The 25,977-nt window shown below is 41.3% G+C and overlaps 1 protein-coding gene across 3 annotated transcripts in view; it reads left to right on the top strand.

The window, feature by feature from the left end:
• UNC5C (unc-5 netrin receptor C) overlaps nucleotides 1-25,977 on the top strand; it is a 319,406-nt gene that overhangs the window by 217,572 nt on the left and 75,857 nt on the right. For all 3 annotated transcript variants that reach the window (XM_082236367.1, XM_082236368.1, XM_082236366.1), the window contains exon 4: nucleotides 15,932-16,035. In XM_082236367.1, the coding sequence (XP_082092493.1) occupies nucleotides 15,932-16,035 (104 nt within the window). The remainder of the gene's footprint in view (nucleotides 1-15,931; nucleotides 16,036-25,977) is intronic.

Raw genomic sequence — 25,977 nt, 5'->3', positions numbered from 1 at the left:
ACATAAGTATTTAACAAGACATATATATCTGGCATTCTGCTGGGATTATACAGTGGTGCCTCTCAAGACGAAAAGAATCCGTTCTGTGATTCTCTTCGTCTAGCGGTTTTTTCGCCTTGCGAAGCAAGCCCATTGAAGGATTAGCGGATTAGTGCTATTAGCGGCTTTTAGCGGCTTTTAGCGGCTTTTAGCGGCTTTTAGCGGCTTTTAGCGGCTTATCTTCTGATCGGATCACCTGATTAGCGGCTTAGCGGCTTAGAAAAAGGGGGGAGGAAAAAAAACCCAGCAGGAACTCACAAGACATTGTCGTCTTGCGAAGCAAGCCCATAGGAAATTCGTTTTGTGAAGCACCTCCAAAACAGAAAACTCTTTCGTCTAGCGAGTTTTCCGTCTTGCGAGGCATTTGTCTTGCGGGGCACCACTGTACTTCTGGTAGCAAACAAATATTTCAGCCTTTGGGGACTTTCATGACAGATGAATGCTAAACTTATCCCTTCCAAGCGCTAGCAGTGAGCTAAAGATCAATTTAGAAATGTTTCATAAGTTTATTCTAAGATGATAAAAACAAAACTACATTAAATTTTGAAGTGGATTTCAGTGCCTTGTCAGGGAATGTGTGACAGATTGCTACCATGTTACATATAATTGGCATTATTGTGATCTAATGTAACAAGGCAAAATTGTTAAAGCCATGTGTATGTAATCACATGTCATTTGCAGTGAGATATATTGATGTCAGCTCTCCCTTGCTAAGCTGAAATTCTCTGAATGCCTCTCATACGTTCGATTTATTGTTTCCATTCGACCAGTCATGCGCTGGTTGGCTTTTACAACAGCAGCACACAACACCATTATGGCTCCTGGTCAGCTGACAACTGCAAGCTAATTGGGACGATACCCTGAACTTTTCATGGTAGAGTTATGTTGTACAGTGTTTATAATTCAATACGTATTTATTTGTTTTACAAATAATCTTGCATATAAAATTGTCATTCAGATTGAAGTGACGGATCTTTCAAGCTACTCTTTTAAGAGAGGAAGAAAAACAAAAACAAACCATGAAATGCAAAATGTGATAGTACCAAGGTGACATTGGGTGTATTGCGCTCTCCTAATTTAGAAGTGAGTTTCAGTTTCTGATATTAAAATTTATGCTTTCAGGCTTCTTTGTGCAGGTGAATTACTGTTCTCAGTTATGTTGGATAATTAGCCAGTGCCAAATTCTTCAGCTTCTGTTGACAGATTTTTTGTTGTTGTATTATCAAACCCTTGGCCTGAAATGAGAAGTGGCAGAAGTACGTTTACTGAAAATTTAATGAGAGTTCTTTTCACATTTCAATATAAAGAACTGTGCTAACAAGTCACACCCAACTTAACTTACAACGGGGACACATAGATGGAGGTCCTGACCACAACAGCACAACCTCCCACTTCTGCTGCTGCACTCCTGGTACGCAGAGCCACACCACCTCCAACCGTTTAAAAGTTACATAGTTATCATAGCTAGGACCCATTGACAGCTTTATTCTTTATGAAGTTGACTAATCTCTTTTTAAAGCCTTCCAAGTTGACAGCCATCACTAGAAGCCATGGTAGTGAATGCCATAGGGTTTCTTTTACAGCAGCCGCATGCTGGGTTAACATCAAGTTATCCACTGCAACTCCAAGATCATCACCAGTTTAGATCCCATTATATGGTTTCAGACCATTGGTCCATCTAGCTCAGTATTTGTTAACAATGACTTGCAGTGGCTTTCCAGAGTTTCACCCTACCTGGAGATGCTGGCAGATTGAACCTGGCATATTTTGCCTAAAAACCATATGCTCTCTTGAGCTTCAGTACTTCCCCTGTAATGGCCAATGAACTGTCCTTCTGTGGATGGATAATTTGGCTTCCATACTGGCCATGTAAGCTCTCAGCACAAGGATCAGACCCATATGAAGTGGGATCCTTCTCAAGCACCATTTGATGATGACAAAAGGCAAGGAGTGATGTGCCTAAGCCACAGTTTCTGCAACTGATGTTCACAGGACACCCTAAGTTTGCTAAGAATCCAGGAGTGACCGAGATAACTGTCTGAAGGAGCATGCTGAAGCTAAAGAGCTCTGGACTCATAAATTGTCTGGATGGTAGATCAGCAGTAAAACATATAGGTGTAGCTTGACATGCTCAGCTATGTCTTGTGCATATATACTAGTGCATGGGTACTTATATGAATTTGGGGGACATTATGGCGACTAAAAGTCAATGGGTGGCAAGTGGTTCTGGGGATGGGGGGGGATAAAAAGTTTCAATCAATTCTAGCTCTAAACCTCTTGCTGCTCTAATAAACCAAAATCTCTCAAGTCACATCTGGTTTAGCAGCACTTTTTATACTTCGTTGTCTTTCAGTTTCATCTATGACTACAAAGCTAGTACTCTAGCTTAGATTGATTAAATTTCAGCCAACACCAGTTGTAAGCAGTCGCTCTTTGTGCTGTTTCAGCCTTTGCTTTAAAACTGCTATGCCGCAGATGCTTAAGAGCCCATAAGCATTTTTTAAAAAGGTTTTATTTGAACCCAGGTTGATAATTAGTAGATTTGCTAATGAGCTGAATTTGGTGGATACTTGTTAGCAGTGGCATCCAAAAATTAAATGTGCTCTGGACTGAAGAATAAAACAAGCAAAATGCATTTGCTAAACAGCATAATGTGCAAACATCTTCACTATTTCAAACATATCCATGGTTTGGGGATTTACAGTCTGATTCTATTCACATTGATCTACTAAACTCAGAATGCACAGGTAGCAGTCTCTCTCTTGGCCTCCCTCTCTGATAAAAATATCTAGCTGAATAACAAGACAAATTGTCTTTACCCCTCCCCAAGTGCAATGTAAAGAAAAGTGCCCATAGTCAGACTAGCGGCCCTGTAAAGCCTTGTTTTGCTGTTATTCTGTATGCCTCCACTCTCTACTTTTCTGTGCACCTGGGTGGAATTCAGTCATGAGCTATTACAAATATTTCATGTGTGCAAGCATTTCAGCTTGTAATATGGAATGATTCCCTCTCTGCTCCCCCTGTGTGCTGTTCTAGGGGTTCTCCCAGCTTCCTGCCAAGCCAATTTCAAGGGGTGTTTGGGAAGGAGAGGGGGAAAGCCCCATTGCACAAGTAGACGTCCTTGAGCAGTGCTTCCACTGAAGTGGCTCATTAGCCAAATTCTGCCCTAGATCTCTGTACTCCTGTTCTATGGGTCCATGGGCTGTGCAAGAAGGTGGGCTCTCTAAATGCTGCCCAGAGAGCACTAAAGACAGGGGTCAGCAAACTTTTTCAGCAGGGGGTCAGTCCACTGTCCCTCAGACCTTGTGGGGGGCCGGACTGTATTTTGGGGAAAAAAGTGAACGAATTCAGATGCCCCACAAATAACCCATTTTAAATAAAAGCACACATTCTACTCATGTCAAAACACCAGGCAGGCCCCACCAATAACCCAGAGATGCATTTTAAATAAAAGGACACATTCTACGCATGTAAAAACACGCTGATTCCCAGACCGTCCGCAGGCCAGATTGAGAAGGTGATTGGGCCAGATCTGGCCCCCAGGCCTTAGTTTGCCTACCCATGCCTAAAGTGCTCTGGGTGGTTTTGTTGCTGTTAAAGCAAAGCAGCAGGTGGTTTCTTTAAAAAGTTGAACTCTTTATTTATCTTTAAAAAACAGAAACAAAAAAACTTCCACTGCTTTGATTGGAAGAAAAAAATCTTCTGCAGAGAGCATGAAGGACTACTGCATTTTATAATGCCTATTAGGGGGTGCTTCGTTCAAATTCAAAGCTAAGCTGGCCGGGGTAAAAGCTGCTAAAGTTCAAATGTATGTACAGGCAAGAATACACACCACTCTGCCTGAGACCCTTTGTTGAAGGGAACATCTCCCTAAGGGTTTACTCCTGCTCTCTCTGACATTTTTGTGGGGGCTGCCCTTTACCTTTTGGCAGAAACATAGATGTATTTGGCTGTTGGCCTTTTCTAAATGTTGGGATTTTGTTGTCTCGGATTTTTGAAAATTCCATATATTTTTTATTTGAATTTTGTATTTGTGTATGGACCTTTGGTATTATTATTATTATTATTATTATTATTATTATTATTATTATTATTATTGTTATTATTATTATTATTATACCAGCCACTCTGGTATAATAATAGTTTCCCCAGCCACTCTGGGCAGATTACAGAATATAAGGGGACTTTGGGAGTCCCCTTAAGGGGCTTTTTGGCTGAAGGCAGCATAGAAATGAATTCCAACAATTCATTTACACACATCTGTGTATGTTGCAGATGAAGCCAAAGCCCAACTATGCATTTTCCCCCTGCCCCTAGGTTGTGGTCTGAATACCATATGCCACAGAAATACATATATTAATAATAGTTGAAGAAACTGTGAGTGGGGAGAGAGGCAGGTTTCTCCCATGAGTGACGTCAGGATTATTATCCTCATATGTCTAATGCCTTGTTTCGACAAGTCCAGACCAGCCCCGACCCATGTACCATATTTTTCCGTGTATAAGATGCCCTCATGTATAGGATATTTTGGGGGACTCCAAATTAAGAAAACACACTTCAGCACTACCCGTGTATAAACGAGCCCCAATTTTAAACCTATTTTTTTGGTAAAAAAAACCTTAGTCCTTATACACGGAAAAATATGGTAATCTGCAATCTATTTGCTCCAGAGGAAAGCTACTAATGTAAATGGAACCATAGACTGCAGTCAATGCAGTAAGTAGTGAGAGAAAAAAACATAATACTTTTATTCTACATCTCACTTGCCTAGGGATTTTTTCATTTTTAATAAGTACTATTATGAAGAGTGTTATATTTGGCAGGAGGAAAGATAAACATAAAATGCTCAGTTTGCCTCTACTTTCCTTTAATGGAGGCTTCTGACGATTTCCGGACAAGCCAAACTGTACTACCATGACAGAATTAGTGCTTTTTAGTAATAAATAGTGATGTTTAGGTAGTCGTTTCATAACATAATATTCAGGGTGGTGCCAGCTGCTATAAACAGAATCACCATTTGTGGGTTGCCCCACACATCGCATCAGTATATTCCTCCTAAAATTGTTTTCTGGACATGTGATGAGTATACAGTTAGGGAAGGAGCCAGTGAGTAACCCATACAGAGAATCAGACTTTATGCTAATGTTCATCATAAGCTAACTTCAATAGTCTATTTTTAGGGGGAGGGAAATATCGAGATATTGACTTTCCTCAAACTGTGACATTATTTTTCTTTTTTAAATTAAAAGAACTCTCTTCTTGGCAGCTTGCTGTCTCCCATGGTAAACATTTTGTGCTTTGTTGGGTTGGGTTGGGTTGGGTTGAGTTTACTATTTCATGGATAATAATAATGGACCCAGCTGTGTAAAAATATAAACAAACTCTAAGATTATTTGGGGAGGGGGAGAATTCTGCTGGAGAGTTATACAACTTCAAATTAAAGTCTCCCACACATCACTCGCTGGATCTGTTTGTCCTCAGAAACCCAGCAATTTAATTTCCACATCGGCTAACTGCGTGATAGTGAAAGAGGAAGCTTATTTCAGGAAACTGAATATCGGCTAATGATGACCTAGTTTACTCCCTTACTATTCTAAGCAGCACCTGGTCAAGTTGTGTTGAAAGGGTGCTAGCAACATCTTCAAATACTGAGACTTGAAACAGATATTCTACAGTGACCATTGCTTTAAAAAGGAAAAGAAGGAAGGGGTGTGTCAGAACCGCTTTCACAAAATGAATAACAAAATTCAGTAATTCTAAATTAATTCATGTCAAAAGAGCAATCCAGTCCACTTCTGGGACATCATTAGGACTGCAAAGTCCATTGTCATTATCGGTTTATTTGCACATTGCATTTTCTGCTAGTAAATCTGTGCTCACAGCAGTTTTCAGAATAAATAAATAAATTTAAATACAATACTGTAATACAATAACAATACATAAGCATAATAATACATGCAATATCACTGCAACACTTATAATTAGTAAACAAATAACAGTTCGTTTTAACATATATAAACATTGAACTAAGCATAGAGCATACTAATAGGTCAAGTCAAAATACATTCCACCATTTCCTTCAAAGAAGTTCAGGGTGGGGTAATGATCCTTTGAGCTGTCGGACTAATGATCCTTAACTTATGCAGTTCAAGGCCCCACCTTCTTCCATCATCCTAGTCCATGACACTATTCGTACTGAGTTGCATATCTTCTGCTTTGCAGTTCATTGTGCATTCCTTCCAACCTGCCTTTCCTTTACTCAAATCCCGACCTTCTCCCCACCCCCGAAAGCTTGTAAAAAAAGCACACTGCAAACCTCTATCAAATGTAGGGTTGTGAAAATGAGCTACAAGGTTTTAGAATTCTGTCCGTTCTTTTGGACGATCTAGAAAATTAAATAAATATATCTTTATAGTGTATATTGAAATCAAATCAAGAGTAGCTAAAAAATTCCTTTGAATAAAGAAATCAATATTACTTTACTTTTCCGTGTACAAGACTAGGGTTTTTTTTTTTTACTTTAAAATAAGGTTAAAAATCTGGGGGTCTCTTATACATGGGAGAGTCTTATACACGGAAAAATACGGTACTTAAAATATTTGTTGTTACTGGACTCAATTTAAAGACATCTTTTTTTCAGCAGATTTATTCTAATCTCCCCTTTTCCCAGAAGTTTGTTTTAGTAAAAGGAAGTTTAATGGGTAGCTTGCATTCATGGATAAGAAGGGTGTGACAATATAAAGTGGGAAGGCTTTTCTGATTGATTAGTCTTCCTTTCTGGAAAAAAAAATAACTTTCCCCCAAAAAGAATTAGTAATTACGTGTTCAATATTGACACTCAACATTCTGCTGACACTATTCTGCAGTCCAGTGTTTATATGTTATCTTTTCTGAAGTTGATTTTCATATCCCTGTCTTTATAATGCAGACCATGTTGTGAGGACAAAGATTGATGGGCACCAGAAGATTATATTGCAGCATATTAAAAGAATAAGACAAAGTCAATGAGATAAACTAATCATGAAGGGTAAAGAACAATAGACTTACTAAATTTCCATAGTGCCAAAATGAATACAGTCAACGGTCCCTGCCTGGTGTTGCTGCTGCCACACTAAACAATTCATTTCTTACAAATGTAAAAGGAGTATTATGTGGCACCTGTAACAGACCCAGTTCTGCAGATCAAATCTGCTAAGTGGGCATATATGAGGTAAAGTCATATCACAAGTAAACTGATCCCAAGCTGTTAAGGGCTCTATACAGTGGTACCTCTGGTTAAGAACTTAATTCGTTCCGGAGGTCTGTTCTTAACCTGAAACTATTCTTAACCTGAAGCACCACTTTAGCTAATGGGGCCTCCCACTGCTGTTGTGCCACCACCACATGATTTCTGTTCTCATCCTGAAGCAAAGTTCTTAACCCGAAGTACTATTTCTGGGTGAGTGGAGTCTGTAACCTGAAGTGTCAGTAACCCGAGGTACCACTGTATACTAATTGTAATAGTACTAATTGTGAACTTGATCCAGTAGCAAATTGACAGCCAGCACAGGGCTCCAAGCAGAAGTGTTACATGCTGATGGGGTTTCACTCCTGCAAGCAATTGTGCCGCAGCATTCTGCACTAACTGCAGCTTCCAGATCAAGCTCAAGGGATGCCCCACATAGAGCACATAATCCAATCTTGAAGTATCTCGACTATCTCTTTCACAATACCTATTGATGTAAGTATAGAGGATAAATTGGGTTCTGAGTGGGGAAGCATGACAGAACAATTAACATGTTATGGAATATACCCCCCCCCCCAAAAAAAAAAAACAACCAACTAGTCTGGATGCAACCTTAGTTATCACAGTGTTGGATTCTTTAGGATTTTTTTCTTCATTCTAAATTTGGTGTATGTGAATTCTTTTTATCAATAATGCAAGTAGACATTTGTGTTTAATAACTATCAAACATCCATGTATGGTATTGTCTCAGTCAATATGCCTACAGCTAAAGAAATCAAAGCAAAGTTATCAGTTCAATCAACTGACGCAATGAGAGCAGAAAATTCTTCTAAAGAAAATGTTGTTAAGGGGTTGTTAGAAAACTGGAAAAGATTCCTGATCCCATAAGCTACAGACACAACAATAATCCCTACCTCAACGATTTCAGATTGGGATACCAAGTTAGTATTTGATGGTTGATTGTCTCCTGCTAGACTCCATTTTAAGTAGCCTTTCTCAGCTGAGATGAATTCAAACTTGCTCTGATTACTCTTTAATGAACACTGGTAAACAACAGACTACAGTGGTGCCTCGCAAGACGAAATTAATTCGTTCCGCGAGTTTTTTTGTCTAGCGAATTTTTCGTCTTGCGAAGCACGAAATCCCATAGGAATGCATTGAAATTCAATTAATGTGTTCCTATGGTCAAAAAAATGGGACGCGGGTGGCGCTGTGGGTAAAAGCCTCAGCGCCTAGGGCTTGCCGATCGAAAGGTCGGCAGTTCGAATCCCCGCGGCGGGGTGCACTCCTGCTGCTCGGTCCCAGCACCTGCCAACCTAGCAGTTCGAAAGCACCCCCGGGTGCAAGTAGATAAATAGGTACCGCTTACCAGCGGGAAGGTAAACGGCGTTCCGTGTGCTGCGCTGGCTTGCCAGATGCAGCTTTGTCACGCTGGCCACGTGACCCGGAAGTGTCTCCGGACAGCGCTGGCCCCCGGCCTCTTGAGTGAGATGGGCGCACAAACCCCAGAGTCTGTCAAGACTGGCCCGTTCGGGCAGGGGTACCTTTACCTTTATGGTCAAAAAAAGTCCAAACAAAGCCAAATTTGGTACAAGAAGAGTTTATTAAGTGCTCTTTAAAGTCACACATACTGTAAAGAGCATTTCAAAAACTGAAGGAACAATAAATTAAGTTTCTAAACATGACAGAAAAACATTTAAAAATCAACAAAGTGTACCGTACATTTCTAAGACTCTGGGGGACAACTTGAAGAAGGTTCCTCTTCCACTCTTTGCTTCTTGCTGAAGAACCCCCTCCTCAACTGTTCCCCCAGCCACCCACCACACAGAAATTCAAATCCAGAATTTTTTTTAAAAAAAAAAACAGCAGGGGCCCAATGGTCACAGAAAATCATAAAAATGCAGAAAAAAACCACACAAGCTTCCAGATTCTTGCAAACCCCTCCCCAACACCAAGTCCTTGAATTCCAAACACCCCAACCCAAAATCCAAAAACCCCCAAAAAAGTTTTAAAAGTTTAACTACCACACCGCGTTCTATGAGTTGCTCCTCGAAGTCAAGTCACAACTGTATTAACGGTGTTAAGAAAAAGGTAACAAACTTGCAAGATGTTTTCGTTTTTCGTCTTGCGAAGCAAGCCCATAGGGAAATCCGTCTTGCGAAGCAGCTCAAAAAACGGAAAACCCTTTCGTCTAGCGAGTTTTCCGTCTTGCGAGACATTCGTCTTGTGGGGCACCACTGTAATTTACTTAAACAATAAGAATGGAGGCTAAAAAAAAAAAATTGTGTTCATAGTGAGATGTTCATGGAACAAGTGGTGCCTTCTGTTTAAAATAAGCAAAGGAGAACAGCCAACAACTGACTTTCCAGACTTCGCCAATGGATCTCTAATAGTATTCTTCTTCTTCTTTGGCGATCACTCGTAGCCGAGTAAGATTGTCTTCCATAAACACGGTTTTAACAATGAGTCCATATGTGACTGTGATATTTATAAATACATGACCTTTTACTAAAGGAGGAAGAAGAGGAAGGAAGGAAGGAAGGAAGGAATTGAGAGAGAAAATGGTTATGTAAGAATTCATGGTCCAACAACTAGGCAGGCAGCTGAAAAAGCTTATGTGCTATCCATCATTTGGCAGGGATCACCTGTGTATGCTGTTCAGGGCTTTAAAAGAATAAGGGATATACCCAGCCATAGACATAACTGGAGATGACTAATTGTTCAAAACAGCCATGTACTGAACTGCATTTTAAGTTAACCATGCATTTTAAGTTAACATGGTTAACTTAAATAACCAAATTGACACTTGAATAATAGCAAGGGGTGGTGGTGGATGATTCTCACTGCTTGCGCAAATTCAGTACAGTAACATTCTTTCCCATCACTGCTCCTTCCTAACAATACTGACTTTGACTTCAGTAGGACTATGTACAATTTTGGATTTCTGATAAGTACAGCAGCTAGTAGTGGTGGCTGCTTGTATGTGACCAAAAAAATCTGCCCAGAAGATAGGATTCTAGGTAATCCATTATAAATAAAGTTGTCATCCCATCCCCCCGTCCCCCTGCCATGCCAAAAAAACCAACCCTACTGGAATCTTGACTTCCATTATGCATGTGCTTAAAAGAATGTGAATAAATTCATACTATAAGCTTCTTGGTTCTTTAAAGTTATTTTCTTGAAATCAAGTGTAGAAAATGGAGCTTAAATGCCATTAGTTTGCTTTAAATCAAAGTTTCAGTCAAAGAAAAATGCATATAAAAGCCCTTCTTGTTTTCTGTAGACTCCTGCTCTGTTTGTTTTAGAGGGAAAGTCCTAGGTAGAATTACTGAAAAGGGCATGTGAGAGGAATAAGGAGTCTTTAAGGTCTACCAAGGGCAAAAATCCATCTTTCTCTGACAGTAATGCACCATTCTTCAGTATGTTCCTGGTTTACATTTAATTCCTAGCTGACAAGTGTCCGTTTTTCATGCCTATTCATTAGTCACCCTTGCATTAGCACTGCCTTGAAGGCATCTCACCTGCCTCTTATCACATTTCACGCAAAATGATAAAAGATATCCTTTAAGTTTTACCCACAACCCCCTTCCATCACAGTGAAGTCCAGCCAAAAAAATAAAATAAAATAATACAGGAGGAGATTAAGTGGCAATTTTGCACAAAGGGGAATTCCTTGTGGACTATGAATTTAAAGAGGAAATGATGTGGGGAAGTAAAGTGTGAGTAAAAATCACATAGAGGTGGAATACTTTCAGAAAGTTAAATATTGAATCCACACAGTGTTTCAGATTTCAGAAAATTACAAGGACACAAGGAACCTTAAGAGGAGGAGGAGAGGCCAGTACTCGGTAACATATATAATAATTTGCTGTCCTCCAGATGTTGTCAGACTGCAACTGGGGCTCATGGGAGTTGTAGTCCAATGACATCCAATGGGCACCAGGTTGAGTAACATTCCACTACATGCTTTCCTTTCTAAACCCTCCAAGTTGGTCCCTGGTATTTTACAATGTGATTGATCTCCATTAATTGGGCTAAAATGAAGCCCTCCCAAAAACAGGGGGAATCCCAGCTAGTCTGGGTTAAACTGTCCTGGGTTAGGCAACTCTTAACTTTAAATATTTCTCTAGAGCTTCAGAATCATTGTAACACTAGTGCCTTCTTCTACATTTTGACTTATCTGTTGATTCAAATGCAGTATTTCTGAAAATTCTGAATGTTTGTCATATCAGGTATGTTGGTTCCCTGAGAATAATTTACATATCCAAGAAGAATATAGGTTAGTGAGATATGATTGAGCTGGATATTAAGTTCCTGACTTGACTCTCTCTTTTTTTAGTATTTTAAACGAAACTTTAATTTTTGTAACTTTATTTGGCTAGCTTAGAAAAGAGAGTAAAATCTTGCTGCTGTTTGAGGTGATTTCAGTCACAGAGAATGGCATTCACAAAAACTCAATGTGAAAATGCCACCTGCAGCTCTGCACTCTTAGAAGCACAGCTTCTTTTAGCTTACAGATGCTTGCTGTGCATCCAGCGCTGAGAAGGGGCTTTACTTTTTCTCGTTCAACTGTAATCTGAATGTAGCAAGCCACATATAAAGCTGTACAGCAAGAGAGTCAAGAGGCTTCTGAGGAATGTATAAAATAAATAAATAAGATCTGAAGGGATAGTGCTTGTCACTCATTTCATCCGGGAGACACACACCCAAAAGCCTTGTAAGTACACAAAGGGGCTAAGTGCGGGAATAATGGTGTGTTTTGAGCACTTGGAAAAACATGACAGTGTTGCAGCCTTTAGGGAAGACTTGAACTCAATAAATGAGAAACCCATGAGACATTTGTAGTTGCACATAAACTAGTTATGTTTAGGGTTGCCATGTTCCTAAAAGTGAAAATCCGGACAAAGTTGTTGAGGGTTTTTTGGAACATCTCCCAAAGAAAGTTTTTGGGCTTTGGGGGGATTTCTAAAGCTGCTTTTAAAAAAAGATTAAAAAATCACCCTACTTGCCATACATTCGGGTTTCCCCAGACATTTTGCCAATTTAGAAGAAATCTACCATAGACACGTTTTTGGCACAATTCCCAGATATATCTAGGAAAACCTGGACGTATGGCAGGTCTAGCAATGTCTGATTTACCTGTGCTTTACCACATTTTTTGTATTCCCCAAAGGAACTGGTTGGCATTTTCTTTTTTCTTTTCTTTTCTTTTCTTTTCTTTGCATCCTTGTAGTTGCTGTGTGGAAAATCTGTCTAGATTAGAAATATAGTAGTGGAAACATAGCTCTAAGTACACAAAAGGAAGTAACCAACAGAATGTAAGAGCTCTGCTGCCTTGTAAACACACAATTATATCCTTCTTGAAAGGGTGGGAGTATTCTTTACTTTGATAGTCTCTAATGGCTGTTTTAAGGGCATTAGAGTCTATTATGTCAGGGTCTGTAGTTAAGAGTACTTTTAGTTTGTAGATCATTGACCCAGTGAAGCATAATGGTGCCTTTTCAAGTATTAGTGCATATCAGGTCACTATGATGGACATAAAGAGGAAATGGGAGTGGAGAGTTTGGAATCATTAAATTCTCCTGAAGGGCTGGTAGGAAAGGGGCTTCATCTGTGCTGCCTTTTTCCATTATAATGAACAGGATTTAGCTTGCTGGGAAGCAGCAAAAACAAATTATCAGTGTTACGAGTTAATGAAGCTGCCTGCAAAATTGTGCTTTCATAAACAAAACGTGTTATGAGCAGAGAGGATCATGATTTAAAAGGTTGGTGCATTAACATCAGGCCTAAATTAATGCTTTGTTGGGTACATGGGGAAAAGTAAAACCAAACTCCAGGGAACACGCTTGGATTATTATCTGTTTCTAGCACACCACCGCTTCTCTCAATTCAGTACCCTGGAATGGTTGCAGTTTATTATCTGTCCATGATCTGTTGCTGTAGCTGTGTGCTGCTGCAGCCAATACTGCATTTTTCCTTCTTGCCACCTCATGTTTAATATGACGGTCAGGTATAATAATAGTTGCATCTATAAAAATGCAGATTATATGGAGGTAGTACAGGGCTGGCAGCAATAGTGGCCTGTGGGGTGGCACAGATGGGACTTGGTTGCTTTCCTGGCTTCCCAACACAGTGGGTTGCTGGTGCTTACCCAGCAGAGAGTAGGTGTGGGGAGATTGGTTGTCAAGCGGGCACCTACTTCATCGAATCATATAATTGAAGAGTTGGAAGGATCATCTAGTCCAACACTCTGTTATGCAGGAAACTTTTGCCCAACATGGCACTCAAGAGTCTCATACTCTACTGATTGAGCTATCCTGAGTATTCAGTGATCATTTGGAAACATGAAGGCACCACCTGGATATGAACCTAGGCCCTTTCGGATGCTAAAATGGGTGCCCTCTTGGCAGAAACACAGGGGATGGGCAAAGGCATTCCCTGTACCAGTTCCCAAAATGTGGAACTCTCTCCCATAGAGGTGTGTTAGACACCCTCATTATGGTTTCTGTCATTTGCTGAAAACGCACCCTTGTCTTTGTCAGATTCAGGTAGGTAGCCATGTTTGTCTGACGCAGTCAAAATAAATTTTAAAATTGCCCAGTAGTACCTTAGAGACCAACTAAGTTTGTTCTGGGTAAGAAGTGTGCATGCACACGAAAGCTTATACCCAGAGCAAACTTCCCTGGTCTTTGTCAGTTATGATTTGGATGAACTATGCCTCTAAAATTTGAGTTGGGCAGAGGGCTGTTGCACAAGCAGGTCCTGCTTGTGGACTTCCCAAAGGCATCCAGTTGGCCACTGCGAGAACAGGATGCTGGACTAGATGGGGCATACAGCTGCCTCATCTACTATCATGGTGCTGTGTGTAGTTTTTGTGGGGCCACCTCTGTTCTTCTTTGGTTTGGTTTGAATTATTTTATTGGTACCTTATGCTGAAGGACAGGTAATAAATCTTTCAAATGGATAAATAATAAAACTGGCGATGGGGCCATGCCCTCTGCTGAATCTCAGGGCAGCACACCATCTTAGAGAGCAGAAGGCATGTCATGTGGCATACAGAGTGCTGCCCTCCTCAAACAAAGGTTGCAGAAAACAGTGGTGGCAGCATGTTTAACATGAGCAGATGAAAAATGTGAACATGCCTAGTACCTGCTGGAGTGCTTGACCTGGGTTGCCTGCCTTTGGGTGTGCTCACTCAGTGAACCCCCTTTTCCAACAGTGCTGTCTTGTGACGTGTTGGGACAATATTTCTTTATGAGTCTTGATGAGTCCAGGCCAGCAATAACAAAGCACCAGTGCCTCTGGGACAATGGCTTTGGAGGGTGACAATAGATGAGGGGACTGTCCCCAGCACCTGCCATCTCAGGCCACTGCCTCACTCTGCCTAATGGTTGGCCCATCCCCAAGATAGCAGATCACCCCTACACTGTTTTTTAATACAAGCCATGTCCCATTCAACCCAGCAGAAAAGTGACTACAGAGCTTAGTGATTCTACTTCCCACTTGTGTTTTAAAAGTCCCATAATTTAGCAGACTAGAATAGATCAGATTGTTTATTGTCAAATATGGAAATTAATCTAACATATATGTATAAATGATGGTCAACCTTAGGTAAATGGACCAAGTAGCAAGTAAAGTACGAAACTCAACAACTAGGAATATTACTGCTATCTGTTGCAAGGTGGTAATTGTATTAGGGTACTTGAAGATAGAGTAAGGAGCAGGTGCTGAACGTCCGAAGGACTTTCTGGAATCTTTTCCCTCTCACACTAATACAATGCACTCTTGAACTTGATACTTTGTGATTTAGATGTTTCTATAATATGTAATTTTATTTCCCCTAGCAAACATTTCTGTTATAGAGAACCTAAACAGATTTTGCACTGCTTCTGCATTCCTGTGGGTTGCCAGTGGGTTGCCAGTTGAAAGAAGTAATCTAATGGCTAGGAGTCCTTAGGTCATCTGTTTGCTAACTGTGATGTGTGCCCATCAACCTGCACTCAGTGCATTATGGATTAATGCCAACAAAGCAAGATGGCATTGGGCCATGTCGGCAGATGATCGAGGAAGTACTATCAGTGACTTCATAATCGGCTAAGAAATCATTTCCAATTTGATTCCCAAAGCAAATTAGAGAACAAGCATTCAAATCTTCAGCTGCCCTGGAAAATAATAAATAGTATCTGTCATGGGCAAGATTACCACACACTTCATGTTATCTGCATCTATATAAAAACTGAGAGTCTGCCACACTCTGCTGTGGCCAAAAAAACTGCACCTACGATCAGACAATGAAAATATTCAGTTCTAAGCAATGGCTTAATTTTAATATAACAGGTGATGTCAGAAAGCAGATTTAACCGTCAACCTGAGATGGTTCCTCAGTCCCCCATGGGCTTACCATCTACTTTCTCCCACATACATGGTAACTGCCATTCATTCCTGCAGAGGAAAATAAAACACTTGCACGCGGCAAGTGAGGGCAAAACATGTCTTCCATCATTGGCATTGTGTAGTCCAGCTCTCAATAACCAAACATCACAAGAGGGTGCAGTGGTGACAAAATAGGAGACCTCTTTCCATGTGCACACTGCAGCCATCATTATGATGCACTTTCCAAAGCTAGAATAAACACTACAGACTTTTGGTCTTCTTTTTTCACCCTAGATCTGCGGAAGACTTTTGAGCAGGAGCCACTTGGGAAGGAAGTATCTTTGGAACAGGAAGTCCTTCTCCAGTGTCGGCCACCTGAAGGAATCCCAGTTGCTGAGGTGAGTGGCAACAGCTTTTCTTACGGGAGGGAAGTAAAGGGAGGGGGAACTGACACAGTTATCCTAACTGAGGCCTAATCTGTGGCTAATGGTGCAGTGAATTAGGCGATGGCATGATAAATGGGAGGTAATGGAGATCTAACTGCCTGCTGCTGGTAGAATAGATTGATTGGGAACTGATTAATGACTTCAGAGTCAATTAGAATGCCCCACTAGGCAGAGCTACAGGCAGTTTAGTTTCATTCTTCTGCTCCCTTTTCAAGAAACAAGAACACAGCAAAATTCTATCTGTTATCTCTAAGACAAACACTGGGAAGAATTTATGAATGCATCACTGTTATCTCCCACCCAGCCATCCCTATCCTTTTCAACATGCTACTATTGTGACAACGGGCTTTCACATACATTATTAAAAACTTTTTTTTATAAATGCTGTATTTTGTTTTACTACTACACTCATGCATATGGCAAGTCATTCAAGCTGCATGACTATAAGAATTCACATGCTGTGATCTGATAGGAAGCTAGAAGAAAGGAAGACCATAATCCATCTTTTAATGTTCCATGTCTGTTTTACTTAATAGCAATTAAAAACTCATGGGTGGGTATTCTTTTATCTTCCTTGTGGAAGTGACCCTACCGAGAAGAGGAAAAAAGAGTCAGCTTTCAGCATGGGGACACCATCTGTGAAGAATAACCCCCTAAGTCTGGTAGTTGTGCTGATTATGGAAATGTACTGTTCCTTCTAGTTGCTGATAGTTTAAAATAAGCATTCTCCTCCTCTTCTAAGTACATAACGAGTTCCTATTTAAGCTCATAATACAAGCTGCACAGGCCACTTCTATTATTGTTGTGTTCCACTGGATCACCAAGCAGCTGCCATCTCTCTGGGAGAGTTTATTATGTTTAATTCACCTATTTCAGAATGTGGCCCTTATTTTTCCCATCTGCCAAATTAAAAGTCTTGCCAACTTGCTAAAAGACAAGTAAGGATTGTTTAGTGTGAAGCTGCTTGGCGTTTGCTTTGATGGTTGATTTCTTGTGAGACTCTACATGCTACCTGAGCCTTACTCTGAAACTACACATCACAGTTCCAGCAAAACTGGGGGCAAGCAACTGAATAAAATAATATATGATTAATTCTGTTTTACTCCCATATTTTCTTTCTTTGCTTTCTTATTTCCTGGGGCAGGAGAAGGAGGAGGAATAATAATTCAGTGGAAAGATGCGCTGACTTCTAATAAGCCAGCTTTGCAGTGGCCATGGTGTACTAATCAGCCAATATTCCTTTGCCTCCGAACATCCCACCAGCCAGCTGTTGCAGACAACAGAATCTGCAACAGGGCATGTCATATTGCAGATGCATGGTGGTACTTAGGGACTTCATTACCTTTGCAAGGAGCTGAGATTACTCATGACTGGTAGATTGTCTGCGTGCAGTATTACATGCATAACACAGATCTGTACCTCCCAATATCTTAATAGCTAGGAGCAGGAAGTCTGATTGCGTGCCAGAGATAGAGGGGAAAACAGCATGATGAGTAGACAGGAAGCTTTCACTTTTGTTGTGCATAGCCTGCCAAGAAATATTATCGTCTTTTTCCAGAAAAAGAGGAAAAAATAGTGCCATAAATTGTTTTTTAAAAAATTATTTAAAAGATTGGAAAAGAAAGATGACACTCCAAATATAGAAAGCACCAAACATTTTTTACAAAGCTTCTAAGCACACCAGCTGACTGTGTAGGAAGCATTTTGATTTAACAACATACGAAATGGGTAGCAGTATTTTTTACTGTTTGTTTTCTCTTGACGGAGATGATGAGAAGAACCTGTGGCCCTCCAGTTGTTGCTGGACTACAGCTCCCATAATCCCTGACCATTGACAATGATGGCAAGGAGTTGAAGTCTAACATGTAGAAGGCCAGAAATTCCCCATGCCTGCTCTAGACCTAATCACATTCCTGTATGGAGGAGGAGGAGGAGGAAGAAGAAGAAGAAGAATAGTAGTAGTAGTAGTTTGGATTTGATATCCTGCCTTTCACTCCCCTTAAGGAGTCTCAAAGCGGCTAACAATCTCCTTTCCCTTCCTCCCCCACAACAAACACCCTGTGAGGTGAGTGGGGCTGAGAGACTACAAAGAAGTGTGACTAGCCTAAGGTCACCCAGCAGCTGCTTGTGGAGGAGCGGAGACGTGAACCCGGTTCACCAGATTACGAGTCTACCACTCTTAACCACTACACCACACTGGCTGTCTATAATATGTAAGGTCACAATTTTTCAAGCAATGAGACCCTTCTTTGATTTGCCCCTTCCCAAACACACTTTTTAAAAAGGTAATTTATTCATTGACATAGTCTGTCAAATTTTCATAGCTATTCCACTCCTGAGGATAGAGAGAAAAAATTTCCTCATAAGAAGCAAATGACTAACCTACTTTATTTATTAATTTATTAAATTTATATACTGCCCTTTATCACAAAGGTTCACAGGGTGGCTCACAAAATAAAATACAAGATAAAAACACAAGTACAGTGGTACCTCGGGTTACAGACGGTTCAGGCTGCAGACTCCACTAACCCAGAAATAGTACCTCAGGTTAAGAGCTTTCCTTCAGGATGAGAACAGAAATTGCGCAGCAGCAGTGGGAGGCCCCATTAGCTAAAGTAGTACCTCAGGTTAAGAACAGTTTCAGGTTAAGAACAGACCTCCAGAATGAATTAAGTTCTTAACCCAAGGTACCACTGTTAACAATTAATACAAAAACAACAAAACAATACTCCCCTTCCCACAGAAACATTTGAAAGGCTGTAGAATATTACTCAGCCAGAGGCCTGGTTGAAGAAAAATATTTTTGCTTGGTGCCTAAAAATATGTATTGAAAGTGCCAGGTGAACCTCCCTGGAAAGAGCATTCCACAAAGGTGGACAAACAGCCCCAAAAGGAGCACAATGTGACGTGTCCCACCAGAGGTACTACCTGTCCACTAACACTCCACACCCCTGGCAATGCATGAAGGGGAAGGGAATAATAATTAGTTTGAGGCAGGGTTCACCCAGGAACACATGAAGTGGTAAACAGAAGGACAGCATCTCTGAGCGTGTACAGACTGCATTTCTGTCACCATTTAGTAAACAAAGTCTGCCCTAGCTGCTGAATCTGGGTTGAATCTTCTTCAAGGCTTCCAGGCTGGAAAACATTATTTCTACAAAAGCCCTGAGCCTTCCCATCATGTCTCATAAAGATGCATTACGGACTGAACTCTAGAACGATCCTCCCCAGAGCTGGCCTGTTAATAGCTGCCGTTTTTCCAGACCATGCAACATATTAATTCACTTTGTCAAGCAGAAGAGATTGATGTCTGCAAGCTAATTGTCTGTTAAACCTATTTGTACTGCAGTCGGGGCAGACACCAATTAACACTTGGTGGGTCCCAGAGTCATCTGTGCAGTAGCTATTCTGAATAATTCTGTTAATGGCTTCTGCCCACCTACCTCCCTCCACCTTACCTTGCCTTCCGACTTTTCTTTTTCTTTTTTCTTTTCTTGCTTGTTTTTGAAGCCAGGAGGGGGAGATCAAACACCCAGATTGGAGATTAGCCTAATAGAGCTTCTGTATAGACTCCTTCCAATGCTATTAAAGGAACAAAGGACCAAACACAAATGAGCATGAATACCTTAATGTGGCGTTTTACTGCTGCCACTAGCTGTAACTGGCGAGATAAAGTGATGAAAGATAGCTGGGTTGGTTGAAGGATTACATGATTATTTTAATTTTGGAGATGAATGCACGCTTTGTTTAAGGCTATACTCATTTGCTTGAAAGACTTTTATTATAATAGCATAGTTAACAGAGTAAGAAGTAGCTGTGGGAAGTCAGACAACTAGCTATGCCCCTGACTTCAGAAGTCAAGCCATATAATGTATTCAACACAGTCACGTGTTACGAGTTGGTCTTATTTTATGGAAGGTGGTTGACCCTCCTTCAATGTAGGTTTTTAAGCAGAGCTTGGATGGCCATCCGCCAGTGATGGTTTAGTTGTGATTCCTGCATTGCAGGGGATTGGAGTGGATGATTCTTGGGGTCCCTTAAAACTCTATAATTCTGTTATTTTATAGTTACATTAAATGGCTACATTTTATGGTTACCTTTCCACCAAGGAACTTAAGGTAGCATACATGGTCCCCACCATTTTATCCTTGCAGCAATCCTGTGAGGTGGGGTACGCTGACAGACTGTGATTTTCCCAAGCTTCGTGGCTCAGTAGGGATTTGCTCCCTGGTCTACCAGCTCCCAGTTCAAGACTCTAACCATTACTTCCTGTTCCACTTAGCAGAAAAGTAAACCCAATAGCCTAGCATATTTAAATGTGCACTTTTTCCATTAAAAAGTGTATTTTTTTGTCTTAAGCTGCATCACATTTGGAAAAGTGCAAAATGCAGTAGACAGCTATGTTCTGAGCTTCACTTTGGTCTAAGAAGTGTAGATCAGCTCATTTCATAGAGGAAGCTGTAAAGAATGAGTTACTTAAGAATCCGTAGTCCACCATGAAACTCTGGATAATGACAAATGGCAGGACATATCTTCTCATTCAGAAGACTGAGATGTACAGCAGTGAAAGTGTGGGTTTGCTCTGCCTTCAGATTCCCAGACTATCCCTGTTCCTTTGACTTCTTTGCTGACTTCCCTATCTCTTTAAAGTTTGGACTGATGCATCTTAGGTCACATCCTGTGCACAACTTCCTCCTCCTCACACTTCTCTATCAAACCTCAAGATGAGAGGTCTTCTTGGATCTATCCTCAGAGAACAAAAGAGCAACCATGTCTGCTTTGTCTTCTCTAGATTAGTTAGGTTGGAACTAGAAACCTTTTCTATTGAAGTTATACACTTCCTATAATAAACAGCTTTATTGTTTTCTAAGTCTACAATATCTCTTTGTGTATGATTGTCACAAGTAAAGCCTACTGTCTAGCCAAATGCACAGGCCACACACTGCACTCTTTGCATACCAAAGAGCTCAGTTTCAATACTGCTTGCTTCCTCTCTGCTCTCCTTGGATGAGCCTAAAGAGCCGACTGGTCTTCAGGACTGTGCCTGTTGCATCTAGCTGCTAGCCACTCCTGAACTTCAAAGAGACCTTTTACAAGAAGCTACACCACTGTTTCCATCTTTCCTTCCAGCCCTTGTTGAGATGGGTGTTGGCTGCTCTGTGTTGGTTTCCCATTATAAGGCAATGTAGAGATGCAGTTGCTTTACTTTTGTGTGAACTGTATTCTGGAGCCAGCGGGAGCTCTAGAAGCTGCCATTCCCAAGACCCAACACATAGGAGGAGCTGGCTAGCAGCCAGTTACAGTTTCTAAAAGCAGCAACAGCTCAGCTTGAGTTGGGGCTTCACTGAAACATAGCATTTGTTTGAGTGGATTGGAGTTGCAGGCCTTGTAAGAGACAGCCAAATCCAAATGAATGGGTGTGTGTTAGGAATTCTACACATTGCCCAGAAGGCCTAGAGTCAAAGCCAGATTCATTATTCTGGGTAGCTTGAAGCCAGGAAAGGCAACAGACGATTTGTTCAGCCAATGGAAAAATCAACTCAGCATCTCTTTCACAAGTATTAGTGCAGCAGCAATCCGGCAGCTGATGAAGGAAAAGGTTAATGTTGTAGGAAGAATGGCAAAAGCAATATGACATTTCCAGTAGCTCTGGCTTTTTTCTACCAACATCACTGGTTGCTTAACCATAGTTAATGAATCTGTGTACAGCACCATGGTTAAGGGTTATGTTAGCAGGTTTTCCCTGTTAACCCAGGATCTGAAGTCAGATGATTGTTCTACCTACCCAACTCTTTCTTTCTGAATATGGATTTTGTTATTTTCAAGAAAAATAACAAGTGACTAACTGAGAGACCAGCAAGCAGCAGCAGCAACAACAACAGTGGAGTACATTATTTAAGTATTCCAAATTGTGTACAGTCGAGGCCAAAAGTTGAGGCAGAGCCAGCAATAAAAGGTATATATCAGTCCACAACTGAGCATCTGTTACATCCGAAAAGTATCATGGGGGGATGGAGATTGAAGAGATAACCTTTCCTACTTCTCCTCCTAAAAGCTCAAGAAGAAGAAGAGTTTGGATTTGATATCCCGCCTTTCACTCCCCTTCAGGAGTCTCAAAGCGGCTAACATTCTCCTTTCCCTTCCTCCCCCACAACAAACACTCTGTGAGGTGAGTGGGGCTGAGAGACTTCACAGAAGTGTGACTGGCCCAAGGTCACCCAGCAGCTGCATGTGGAGGAGCGGAGACACAAACCCGGTTTCCCAGATTACGTGACTACCGCTCTTAACCACTACACCACACTGGCTCTCATTTTTTTTAAAAGATTTATAATAAAATCTAACTTGCACACCCCTTTAAGTTTTAAAAGCTACAAATTATAATTAAAGCACATAATGTCTCGTGTTTCACGGGGTTTTTGAAAACAGATTCATCATACAATCACAGTTAGCATGATGCAATCTTGAAAAGACTCGTGAAGTACGCACACAACACAGGTCTGCAAATATTGCAAATTCCCTTTGCTGCTACCTGCAAGATGTAAAAGTATGTCAAATTTACAGAACCGCCTCTTTGATAACAAAAAAAGGTCATATGTTTTAATGACACAGGTACTCTTGCTCTTGCTCTGGGGGTTGGCATGCTATGCAATATTTGGTAATTTGTATTTTCCTGAGTGTTCTTTGGCCCCATTTTAACCTGGTTTCCAGACTCCACCAAGGGCTTCTTCAAGGCGGCATACATGGCTCTTCCCCTCCCCATTTTATCCTCATAACAGCCCTGCGGGGTAGGTTGGACTGAGAAACAGTGACTGGCTCAGTCAGCCAGTGAGTTTCATAGCTGGGCAGGGATTTGAGTCCTGGTCTCTCTGGTCCTTGTCCAACACTCTTTCCGCTATGCCACACTGGCTCTACTATATTGGGAGGAAAATACACATTTCTTTTCATGACACCAAGACACATCAAATTTAAAGGTCTAGATTGTTGTCATAGCATGTAAACTGGGGCAGGAAGTGCAGAAAAATGACGACTGACTTCCTCACAGTATGTTTCTGGTCTGAACCAGATGGCACCACTAAGAATTTGTGAATCTCTTAGTTCCTTCCAAGGAAAACCTTAACACAACCTTGGGCATTGGAGCCCTAATTGAAAGTGACATATAGTCAGTGGTAGTGTGGATCCATTTGTGTTGGGTTTCCAGAGTGGGTGTCTTTAACAGTATTGCCCTAGTGAAGAGTGTGGTCTTAGATACTCTTTAAACAAGGCCCTACTACCAGTAGTCCTCTGGGAAAGACAAGCCTGTGTTCTCTCTCTTTTCTTTCTAGGACACATACTGATCCTTCCAAAGTAACACAGCCAAGTTATTAGCAATTAATTCATTTTCTCTTCGCTTCTACTCTTTTCAAAGATGCCCGAATCTCATTGGGAGTGAGGAACGGTCTCTGAGTGAGGCAGACTCATCAAATTAACTCCTAGCAATAAGGTTATAGATCAAACATCAGTGAGATCTAAGATTAGTTAATATGCCATAAGCAGCTAAATGAAGTTTTGCATTGGAATGTGTGATTCGCTGCACCTTCAACAAGGGGATAATTGCCTTGCTAATTATAAAGGGGCTGCTTCTCCCTAAGAGTTTAATTGCAGAACATCAGCTGTAAAACTTGGTGACCCAATTGGGCTTCAAAACTGCCATTGTACTTCCTTAAATCCAGTTAGATGTGGGTGAGGGGATGCATAGGGGGCAGTTACTGTGGTGTCGAGCAATCATATTTGCTTGTGAAGCTGAGATGAGCGTGACTCAAATTCTGCTCAGCTGGCATTGTCTGGGCAGAAAGCTCAGAGCAGCCTGGGACTTATCCAAATATGCAGCATCAGGTGGCTGCTGTGTCTAATTGATTGTTAATATAACTGCTGTTTGCTTTGTTTGATGAGAGTGGCTCTCGTTTTTTTCTCTTTTCTTTCTCTGCCGTTATCCCTTAATTGGAACTCCTGTGTGTATGCATTTCTATGCAGGTGCTCTTGTCGCCCTGGCTGTGTTTTGTATTCTGTTCAGAAAGGGGAAAGCTTTTATAAGGCGGGTGGAACGCTAGAGGCAGAGATGCCTGTGAATACTGATAGGGCAGGAAGTGGCGCTGTCACTTGCAAAGCTGTGTGACACCTATTGTGGGGCATCATCTGGAAGGGATCAGTAGGGCAGAGAAGGCAAGGAGGTTCTGCAGAGCTGCTGTGTATGTTTTAGTAGTTACAGAGGATAAGTTCAGAAACGGAAACTTGGGCTGCAGCTGAGGAATGGGCCACTTACCACTTTCCTGTTCTGCACACTGCTTCCTTTGCCCCACCTTCTGAAGACTTCCAGACCAGCGTTCTCAGCAACGGGTCACAGTCCGTGCTCTTGTTAACTCAAGGCAGACAAGGAGCAGAGTAAGAGGGCAAGAGCATAGACTGAGGAGCAATGAAGGCAAGGTGGTTCCAAAGCTCAGCTGGGTGACTTGAGTGGCGAAGAAGCCGCAGGGCCAGAAGGGGTTTCCCCCCAAGAAATAAAATGAAACAGATAAGAAAGAAAGGAATAAAGGGCGAGAATCTCAGTGCTTCAAGCAACAACCTCTTGTACCTGCCACCGCCTGAAACCCCATGTGAGATAGCACTGGGCTACTCCTTTCACTTGCCCCATTAGGCCCCCTACTCCTGAAAGCCTCCTGCCCTTTCACCACTTTCTGTTATGAATTTCCTGGTCTGTTCAACTAGCTGCTGCCTTCCCTTGTTCCTCTCTGTTTTTTCTAAACCACCATCAGATTTTGCCCTTCCTTCTTTTGCTTGGCCCTTGCTTTTGGAATACAGTGGTGCCCCGCAAGACGAATGCCTTGCAAGACGGAAAACTCGCTAGACGAAAGAGTTTTCCGTTTTGGAGGTGCTTCGCAAAACGAATCTCCTATGGGCTTGCTTCGCAAGACGACAATGTCTTACGAGTTCCTGCTGGGTTTTTTTCCTCCCCACCCCCTTTTCTAAGCCGCTAAGCCGCTTATCAGCTGATCCGATCAGCAGATAAGCCGCTAAAAGCTGCTAATAGCGCTAATAGCGCTAATCCGCTAATCCGTCAATGGGCTTGCTTCGCAAGACGAAAAAACCGCTAGACGAAGAGAATCACAGAACGGATTCTTTTCGTCTTGCAAGGCACCACTGTATCTTTAATGGGACTTTTGCTTCATTTCCTTCTTAGGAAATTGTCTGAATCTGCTCCCTGGGGGGATGAGGGCAGGTCCCAAATTATCCTCCTTGGATTCATTTCTATTGGGCCCTGCTTATGTCAGGTTCCTTCATTCCAGGTTCCTTTAGGCGTATTCACCCATGATCCTGTAAGCCAGTACAAGCTATCTGTACACATGCACACTGTTTGTGTGAAAGAGTGTATGCTTGTTGATATGTAAAGCTCAAATACCGTGTAAATAGACTGTATACTCATTGAATGTTACAAGTGAATAACTGTACAAGCATACAGCTCACCTACTGTGGGCAGAGAAACAGCCTGCACACTCATTGAACATTATATGTGATGGATTAAAAGAGTACAGCTCAACTATCCATCTACACCAGTATACAGTGTGTACACTGTTGATATTACATGTGAAAAACTTTGAGTATACAGTTCAACTATTGTGTGCACAGATGCTCAGATTATACACTTATTGAATGTGATGTATGAACACCTTTCTTGCATGTCTCTTCTGCTTCATCGGCTCTTAACCCAGGTCCAGTTGCCTTTACCAGCTGTACTTTCTCACTGTTCCTTCCAGTAAGATCCTTTGATGAATTCCTTTTAACTCGTTGGAAGCTGTGATGATGAAATTAATTTTAGTAAACAGTTTTAACTCCCTCAATATTTTTTTAGTCTGCTGTGTT

Source organism: Podarcis vaucheri (assembly GCF_965113315.1).
Source record: "Podarcis vaucheri genome assembly, chromosome: 9".
NCBI classification, from domain to species: domain Eukaryota; kingdom Metazoa; phylum Chordata; class Lepidosauria; order Squamata; family Lacertidae; genus Podarcis; species Podarcis vaucheri.
Note: the sequence above shows the minus strand (reverse complement) of the source record. Positions and strands in the feature narration are given on the sequence as shown.